The sequence below is a fragment of the Babylonia areolata genome, chromosome 5 (genome assembly GCF_041734735.1).
Source record: "Babylonia areolata isolate BAREFJ2019XMU chromosome 5, ASM4173473v1, whole genome shotgun sequence".
Taxonomy (NCBI): Eukaryota; Metazoa; Mollusca; class Gastropoda; order Neogastropoda; family Buccinidae; genus Babylonia; species Babylonia areolata.
The window spans coordinates 42,893,138-42,903,446 of NC_134880.1; the positions used below are offsets into that span (position 1 = coordinate 42,893,138).

Consider the following 10,309-nt stretch of genomic DNA (forward strand, 5'->3'; position numbering starts at 1 on the left):
ACGTGCTCAGCGTGCCTGTCGCACTGCGGGGAGGTGCACGTGCTGCAGTGCTTCCACCTGCTGTGTGGGCGCTGCCTGGGTGTGTGTGAGGAGGACGACACGCTGCGGTGTTCTCTGTGCGGGGCTGTTCAGCCCCTGCCGCCCTGCGGGGAGGTGCCGCTCCTCAGACACCTTTTCCCGGGACTCTTCCACCTGATGCCCGACACACCACCCCCACACACCGTCGCCGGGGAAGAGGACGGGGCTGATTCTGTCCGCGCGGGTTGCGATACGCATGAAGAAAAAACGGTGAAGCCAGCAGCTGCCACGGTAACAGAGCCTTCCACAGCTCCGGAACACGCAGAGCCAGCGCCTCCCGAGCAGTCGTCGATCAGCCTCCAGACAGCGCAGTTCCCGCCACAAGCCCCACCCACCTCGCGCGGCAGCGGGCACGTGCATGACGTGAACGCTGACCACGGAAACAACGATGACAACGCTGACAACGACGATGCGGACAACTGCAGCACTCCCAGCCTGAGCACGGAGGAGTCCTGCCCGCCAGACACCGGGGACTCAATGGACCTCACGGACTCCCTCCCCGCACGATCTCGGCTCACGAGCACAGAGACCAGCGACGACAACGGCGTCGGCGGCAGCAAGGACGCGAAGATGGAGGTCACGGTCAAGGTCAGGGTGTGCGGGGCGTGTCACGCGCAGGCTGACCCTCGCCACGCCTGCGTCACGTGCGGGGGCATCGGGCTGTGCGCCGGCTGTCATGTGGCCCACCTCAACCTCCCTGTCACGCGCCACCACGAGCTGGTGGAGCTGCCGCCCCCATCCTCCTCCTCCGCTTCCTCCTCCTCCACCCTGACCCCCTCCTCCCTACCCCTCTCCCCCCTGGTGCTGCTGGCTCACCACCGGCCGCTGTGCGGCGCCCACGGTCAGGACCTGGCTCTCACGTGCCGCACGTGCTCCCAGCTGCTGTGCCACCGCTGTCTGACACCCCATCACGTGGGCCACGAGGTGCAGGAGCTGGGGCAGCTCCACCACCGGGCCCAGAAAAACCTCTCCGCGCTCAGGCGCCACATCAAGCAGCACGCGCTTAGCGCACGCTCCTCGCACCGCGCGGTGGGTCAGCAGCGGGGGCGCGTGCTCTCGGGACGGCAAAGCGTCCACCAGGCCATCCACGCGGCGGCCACGCGCCAGCAGCGGTGGGTGACGTCAGAGACCCAGAGGCTGAGCCAGGACGCGGAGCAGTGCACGCGGCCCGTGCTGCAGCGGCTGGCCGACTCCCTCCAGGGCCTGTCGCACGTGCAGCGAGAGCTGGACAGGCTGCGCTGTCTGCTGAACGCCGCCACGGCCGACACCCCGCACCTGACTACTCTGATTCTCTTCCACACCTGTCAGGTGAGCAACTCCATTTCGGTGTGCCATACCTATCATGTGACTGACATCCACCTGTCATGTGACTGGTCCGTTCTGTACCTGTCAACTAACTGACCATTCTGTGCCACACCTGTCAACTAACTGACCCATTCTGTACCACACCTGTCAACTAACTGACCCATTCTGTGCCACACCTGTCAACTAACTGACCCATTCTGTGCCACACCTGTCAACTAACTGACCCATTCTGTACCACACCTGTCAACTAACTGACCCATTCTGTACCACACCTGTCAGCTTACTGACCCATTCTGTACCACACCTGTCAACTAACTGACCCATTCTGTACCACACCTGTCAACTAACTGACCCATTCTGTACCACACCTGTCAACTAGCTGACGCATTCTGTACCACACCTGTCAGGTAACTGACCTATTCTGTACCACACCTGTCAGCTAACTGACCCATTCTGTGCCACACCTGTCAACTAACTGACCCATTATGTGCCACACGTGTCAACTAAGTGACCCATTCTGTACCACACCTGTCAACTAGATGACCCATTCTGTACCACACCTGTCAACTAACTGACCCATTCTGTACCACACCTGTCAACTAACTGACCCATTCTGTACCACACCTGTCAACTAACTGACCCATTCTGTGCCACACCTGTCAACTAACTGACCCATTCTGTACCACACCTGTCAACTAACTGACCCATTCTGTGCCACACATGTCAACTGGGTGACCATTCTGTGCCACACCTGTCAACTAACTGACCCATTCTGTGCCACACCTGTCAACTAACTGACCCATTCTGTACCAAACCTGTCAACTAACTGACCCATTCTGTACCACACCTGTCAACTAACTGACCCATTCTGTACCACACCTGTCAGGTTACTGACCCATTCTGTACCACACCTGTCAACTAACTGACCCATTCTGTACCACACCTGTCAACTAACTGACTCATTCTGTGCCACACCTGTCAATTAACTGACCCATTCTGTACCACACCTGTCAACTAACTGACCCATTCTGTACCACACCTGTCAACTAACTGACTCATTCTGTGCCACACCTGTCAATTAACTGACCCATTCTGTACCACACCTGTCAACTAACTGACCCATTCTGTACCACACCTGTCAGGTAACTGACCCATTCTGTACCACACCTGTCAACTAACTGACCCATTCTGTACCACACCTGTCAGCTAACTGACCCATTATGTGCCACACGTGTCAACTAAGTGACCCATTCTGTACCACACCTGTCAACTAACTGACCCATTCTGTACCACACCTGTCAACTAGCTGACCCATTCTGTACCACACCTGTCAACTAGATGACCCATTCTGTACCACACCTGTCAACTAACTGACCCATTCTGTGCCACACCTGTCAACTAACTGACACATTCTGTGCCACATCTGTCAACTAACTGACCCATTCTGTACCACACCTGTCAACTAACTGACCTATTCTGTACCACACCTGTCAGGTAACTGACCCATTCTGTACCACACCTGTCAACTAACTGACCCATTCTGTGCCACACCTGTCAACTAACTGACCCATTCTGTACCACACCTGTCAACTAACTGACTCATTCTGTGCCACACCTGCCAATTAACTGACCCATTCTGTACCACACCTGTCAGGTAACTGACCTATTCTGTACCACACCTGTCATGTAGACTGCTGGTATGTCTTCAGGGACACCTGTACTGTACTGTACTGTACTGTACTGGGCTCAGGGTCATACTGTACTGTGTTCTGCTCCATTGTACTGTACTTTATTGTACTCTACTGTACTGCACTGTACTGTACTACACTGCTCTGTTCTATATTGTACTGTACTGTATTGTGCTGTACTGCACTGCAGGATACAGTACTGTACTGTACGATATTATACTGTACTGTTCTATACTGTACTGTAATGTACTACACTGTACTGTTTTGTATTGTACTGTACTGTACGCGCCGTCTCTATGAGCTGTCGTCGATGTTTGATGACTGTCTCTCTGCCCGTCTGTCTGTCTGTCGATCTGTCAGTCTGTCTGTCAGTCTGTCTGTCTCTCTTCAGTTGCGGAAGAGGAGTGACTGGCTTCCTGCGGGACGACTAAGGGATGAACATCCGTCCTGGCAGGACTTCAGGCCTGCAGCGGGCATTATTGTTTCATTCACACATCACAGTGTAGGCCTGCACAGTCATCATCGGCCCTCCTCCCCAACACACACACACACACACACACACACACATGCGCACACACGCGCACACACACATACACACACACTCTTTTTTCACCCTCTGCCCAATACCGTTCCCTCCACCACGCCCCGTCCTCCACCCTCCCGCACCCCCGCACCCCCCCCCCCCCCCCCCCCCAACCCCCTTTTTTTTCCCCGTCTAATATCACTTAAAGTGGAAGACGTTAAACTGAAGACTACTACTACTACACACATGCGCACGCACACGTACACACACACACACACACACACACACACACACACACACACACACACACACACACACACACACACACACACACACATGCGCACGCACACGCACACGCACACGCACACGTACGGATGTGTATCAATGTGATACATATTATGGAACGGATTGCTTTCAGTGATCAGCCTTTGTAGATAGAGACAGGTCGAAATGTTATTGGATGAGTTTTTGATTGAGGGTGTGGGTGAGGAGGGACTGCGATGGACTACTAAACAAGGCAGTGAACTCCAGGACTGCACAGCTGAAGGCCAAACATCTGTCCTGCTGTGTTTTTCTCTCTGTTGCACTTGGTGCGGTCAGGTGCTCAGTTTATAAAATATCAATAATAATAATGATATTTATACGGCGCTGAATCTCGTGCAGAGACAATAATTAATGAAAGCGCTTTCGTGCAAGTCATTCACACGCGTGTATAACAAAAAAAAAACTGCAGAAGCTGAAGACAAGGAAGAGGCAGGGGAGGGAGGCTATCTTGGGAAGAGGTTAGTTTTAAGGCCAGACTTGAAAGAGCTGAGTGCGGAGACATGACGAAACGAAAAAGGAAGTTCATTCCAATTACAAGGTCCAGAGACAGAGAAAGAACGGTGGCCAACAGTGGAGTGTTTGAATCTGGGTATGCGTAAACAGAGTGGATCCGAAGCCGATTGTAAATTGACATTAGCTTACAATTGGGCCAACAGCAAAATGAGAGCTGAATGATCATTGGTTTCTCCACTGCTGTGGGACGTCATTTACATTTTTGTGAAGGACCATGACTCTCGGACTAGGAGGTACGATTGCACTGGCTCTGAGTGCTGCAGCCTTGGAGGCTAGCTGGCCTTTGAGAACCATCCCCAACGCCAACTGTCCTAAAACCCGCTTGGCTTGGCCGACAGAGTGGGGATGTAACTTGGGCAAGACACTCTCCACTATAATCAGTTGCTAGCTCAGAGAGTCGGGACAGCAATTGCCTTCTCTGCTGTGCTGATGGTCTTTGTTGGACACGACTGACTATCATACCTCGGAACGTGCTCGTTGAGTCTTTTGTACTCAGCTCTTTCAAGTCTGGCCTCAACACCAGCCTCTTTCCGAAACAGCTCGTCCCCCTCGCCCCCCTTTCACTCCCTCCCCCCTCCTCCCTCCTCCCCTTTCTCCCTTCTATCTTTCTGCACTACGATTTATTCGGCTTTCAACTTATATGTACTTATCGTAAGTTTTGTCTACCAGGAGTTATGTTCGCGCGTAATGACTGGTGTGAAAGTACTTTGATTTTTCTGCACGATGCTATGAATGATTACATTGATTATAAGTAGTAGTAGTAGTAGTAGCGGCAGCAGCAGCAGCAACCTTATCATCATCATCATCATCATTATTATTGTTATCGTCAATATCAGTCGTATTAGTGTTGAAATGAAAAGAACAACGAGGCCACGAGAATAAAGGATTGAAGAACGATAAAGAACGGTAACTGTCACCATTTACAATGTGCACAGCTTAAAGTCAATGCTGCTTATGCTACCGATTGAACCATCACACAGGTAAATAAATAAAAGTCACATTGGAACAAACACAGACACGTCCTCAAAACAGACAGCCCCGACTCCAGCATAAGCACTGATCATCGACGTGAAGTTGTGTCCCTTGTAAAAGGAGAGAGTTACCACTCTTTATTGCTGCCTACAAGTGTCTTTGTTATTATCATTACCCTAACCACTATCATGTTGCTTATTCGTGTCATCATCATTATTATCCTTTTCATTATCATCATTATCATTTGCTGGGGTGGTTCGACCAGTTCCAACAACAGCGACAGCGTTTCCTGCAGGCCATCATCATCATCATTATCATCATCATCATCATCATCATTATCATCATCGCCATTATCACCATAATCATCATTATCATTACCATCATCATCGTCGTCGTCGTCATCGTTGTAAAAAGGTTTTTGAGAGTCTGGTTCGATTCTAATAGAAGAGAGAGGGGAACAGACAGGGGGATATAGGATCGGCTGATCATGCACTCACTCACTCTCTCCTCACATCAATAGCAGGGCCACATGGAGTGGTTTTTATAGAGTGTTTACTTTTACAATATAGGCTACATGGGAAATCAGCACACACACTAAGCGGTTCACCCTACTTAGCAAAAGAAACACACACTAAGGCAGCACACACTGCCTACTTCAAGTACTTCCTACAAGCAGCATCTACAACTAGCACACAGTAAAAAGTTCACCCTACACCTAAAGCAGCACACCTGGAACACAAACACACAACCAAAACCCAGGTCAGATAAAATCTCAAATATCTGGACATCACTGACATAAAAGGCCTACACCCTCTCAGCACCTTTCATCACATGTCCACCAGTAGGCACTCCTCTCACACATAGATCTATGTGAGGAAATACAAGCTTCATCAAGCTTACCTGCCACCAGCAGTGACATACCAATTACCATACTGTGTACAAAACATATCACTGACCAATACAGCCCTGTGTTCCAACTCATGTTACCCATCATTCAATTAAACTGTGTGTTACCATTACCAAACAAATCTCTTTGTCTTCACAAGGTATACCACCGACACAAGTACAACTCCTACACATGTTACCACAACAACCAACAAATCAAACATGTGTTCCACAACACTTGCTGTTACCCCCATGTGCGCACACACACACACACACACACACACACACACACACACATGAAAAACCCTCAACTTATCAACTTAAACTGGCTGTTCACCAACACAAAACATAGTTTCCCAACACAACTAAGTTATCAACATAGCATAAAACCATTACAAGTTGTGTACTCACAGCCCAACAAGGATTTCCTTGCTCCTCACATCACTGATCAGTCAGTCACCCTGTGTCGGTCAGTTTTTCTGGGAGACAGCTAAGAACTGGCTGTGCTGACTGGTTTTATCCCTTCCCACAACATACTGTGTATACTAATGCAAGCTACAACACTCACTCCCCCAACTAGTTGAACTGAATTAACCAATCTTTGCTTGTCCTAGTGACGCTATGTGAATGACTGACAGATTCACTGCTTGATCCCAATTCGTCCAAGTCAACTGACTGATCTGATTCGCTACAATTCAACCCACTTGTCTATACACATTCTATGATGACAAGTTCACCCATTTATGTCACAAAGAGATTGGGGAGACAGGATAATACAGCTCTTGGCATGTTAGCCGGCATGATCAAAGTTCACATTAGCATAAATTCTCCCTAGCTTACGTTCCCGCCATCTACTTCAGCCGTGTTTGTGAAAGGGGAGATGGGGAACGACTTGAAAGACAGGCCGCCACACGGGATGTTCCGACATGCCGTGCTCGTCTGTTTCGAACACGGGGATTGTGGCAGACGTCACATAACTGCACGTGTTCCTACAACTGGGGCGGGTGACGCGGCGTGGCTGACCAAAGAGGGCCGACTAGGGAGTGGGGTGCGGGAGGGTGGAAGGAGGGAGGGTGGCGCGGTGTCGGCGCGACCTCAAAGACTGGACTTTGGATGGAGCAGGAAGGGAGATAAGAAGAGGGGGGGGGCGAAGGGATGGGGAGGGAAGGGGGACAGAGTGCAGGTGGTGGGGGGTGACACTGATGGCTCACTATAACATCGTCATCATCATTATCATCATCACCATCATCATCATCATTATTATCGTCATCATCGTCACCGTCATCATCATTATCATCATCATCATCATCGTTGTTGTCTTCATCATCATCATCGTCATCATCATCAGCATCGTATCGTCATCACCATCATTATAAGCATTAGCATCACAACATCAGTTTCTGCAGGTCATTATTATTATTATTATTATTACCATCATCATCATTATATCCAGGCGTGGTTCAACCACCTCCGACAAGCGCAGTCCCTGCAGGTGGAGCAGGTGGGAAGTGTGACCTTCACCCCTGACCTGTCCCTGGAGGATCAGCTGACCTGTGCCGCCCCCACCCTGGGTAGGGTGTGCACCCTGACCACTAGTGTACCCGACATCAGCTGCATCCATGTCCACTCCGTCATTCAGACTGCCGGTCAGTGCATACACCCCCACCCCCACAACTCACAACCCCCAAACCCAATTTCAGTTTAGGGTGTTTTCACAATATTGAAGAAGGTGCTTGTTCGGTTGGTTGGTTGGCTGGTTTAGAGAGGGGGAGAGAGTACCCAGTTCATGGTGTTTTCACCATATTATGGAAGATGTTTGTTTGAGAGAGAGAGAGAGAGAGAGAGAAAGAGAGAGAGAGAGAGGGACAGAGACAGAAAGAGACAGAGACACAGAGACAGAGATTGCCCAATTTATGGTGTTTTCATCATCATATTGTGGAAGATGTTTTTTTGTTTGTTTAAGAGAAGGAGAGAGAGAAAGAGAGACAGAGACAGAGATATACATATATGTATATATACGCGCACGTGTGTGTGTGTGTGTGTGTGTGTGGAACTTGTTACAGGCGAAGTGAGCTCCCTTGCCCTCACCCCCTACAAAGAGGTGGTCTCCCTTTCCTCACCAGCCCACACCTGTCAGGTGTGGGACCGCCAGGGCGCCTTGCTGGCTGACGTCAGCCGTCACGTGACCGATCCCGCGCAGGTCAAGGTCACGCCCAGCGGGCTCCTGATGATCTTGGGCCGTGACGTCACGCGGGGCAGCAGCCAGATTGGGGGAGGGGGGAGGGCGCTCGTGACGCTGCTGTCCCCTGCGGGCTCGTTCCTGACCTCCGTGGGCCTGCCCTCCGCCCTCAGGCACACACATATGGACTGCCCCACCCGCAGCCGCCTGCTGGTCAGCGACGGGGAGGAGAAGACCATCACGTTGTACGGCCTTGACCTCCGACCCCACCCACACCCCCACCACCTCGACCCCACCCCAGACCTCACCGTCCTTCGACAGGTCGACACCACCACCACCCTCATCACCAACCCCTGTCACGTGACCGTCACCGTCACCGGCGATTGGCTGGTCAACGACCGGGGCTACTTCATGAGGGTGGTGTCCCCTGAGGACCACGTGACCACGGTGCTGTCGGATGACGAGCCGGATGCCGTGCTGCAGCCCCCTCCCACGTCGTCGTCGTCCCAGGTGGCGCAGAGGTGCTGCCAGCGGGTGTTGGGCGACGTCTGCTGCGACAGCCTGGGCCGTATGATGGCGGTGAACAGTGGCAAGAACGGGCTCTACATCGTCACTTCCGGGTCCGTCGCCTGCGGCGGCGGCGGGGGTGAGCGTCACTTCCTGTCCCTGGAGGAGCTGGTGCCGCCATCTTGTCACGTGACGGCCATGACGGTGGATCAGGACGGTGACGTGGTGGTGGTGGGTATGAGTGACGGCACCGTCTGCCTTCTGACGCTCGGTCTGGATGCTGAGGTGGGGGAGGGAGAGGAAGGGATGGAGGATTTCTTGGATATTGGGGGAGCTGGGGAGATGAACTCTGTCAGCATCTGTTGAGTTTTTTGCGGGTGTTGTTGTCGGTTGTTGTTGTTTTTATTGTTGCTGTTTTTGTTTCGTTATTGTTGTTGTTGGTCGTGGTGGTGGTGGTGGTGGTGTGTGTGTGTGTGTGTCTGTGTGTGTGTGTCTGTGTATGAGGATGCCTGTTTTGTCTTTTTTTTTCTTTCTTTTTTTTTCTTTTTTTTTTTTAGATAATAACAAATAATTTCCCACTGCGGTGATAAAGTATTGAGTTTAATATGATTTTTATTCCGTGACTGCAAAAAAAAACAACTGTGGTTATATATTTTCTTAATTCAATTCTTCGTCATACAGACTGTTATTGACATGTGACTTGATTCAGCTGCCCCTGAAAAATTGCTGATGTCTTGTGCTCTGTTTTATGTTTGCCCTTCATTGCATGATTGGTGAGATTCTGTTGATGAAACTGTTGATAAGTTTGACTGTATGTTTTACCGCGCTATTGCCGGGGTTTTTTGTGGGTTTTTTTTGGTTTTTTCTCCACAAGGACTTGCCTAATACGCGTTGGTTATGTGCGGTCAGATTCTGGGCAGACTAAACTGGCTATGCTGATAGTTTTTACCCTATCCATAACTACTGTGTATACTAACTGCAACTGAAACATCACTTCCCCAACTAGTTGAATGATTATCCAAATTTACTGTATGTTCTTGAGCTATGTTGAAGTGCATGAAGATTCCTACTGCTTGATCCCATTCCCATCACTGACTGATTATTCCTCAGTTCACCCACTGTCTATACCATATCTATGATGACAGTTCACCCATTATGCACAAGAATTTGGGAGTCAGGATCAACGCTCTGGCATTTGCCGCAATGATCAAATTCACCAGTACTTAAGTTCCCCTAACTTAACGTTCCCGCCATCTATTTCAGCCGTGTTTGTTCGAAAGGGAATTGGGACACGACTTGAAACACAGACCGCCAAGGGATGCTTCCGACATTGCG

General features: G+C 50.6%; 1 protein-coding gene across 1 annotated transcript in view; it reads left to right on the forward strand.

The window, feature by feature from the left end:
* The window catches only part of LOC143282482 (uncharacterized), a 28,400-nt gene extending 18,567 nt beyond the window's left edge, over window positions 1-9,833 (forward strand). Inside the window, exons 2-4 of the mRNA XM_076588141.1 lie at window positions 1-1,386; window positions 7,742-7,934; window positions 8,352-9,833. The exon at window positions 1-1,386 is cut by the window's left edge and continues 1,139 nt beyond it. Of these exons, the coding sequence (XP_076444256.1) occupies window positions 1-1,386; window positions 7,742-7,934; window positions 8,352-9,340 (2,568 nt within the window). The 3' untranslated portion in view covers window positions 9,341-9,833. The remainder of the gene's footprint in view (window positions 1,387-7,741; window positions 7,935-8,351) is intronic.
* Window positions 9,834-10,309: the final 476 nt, after the last annotated feature.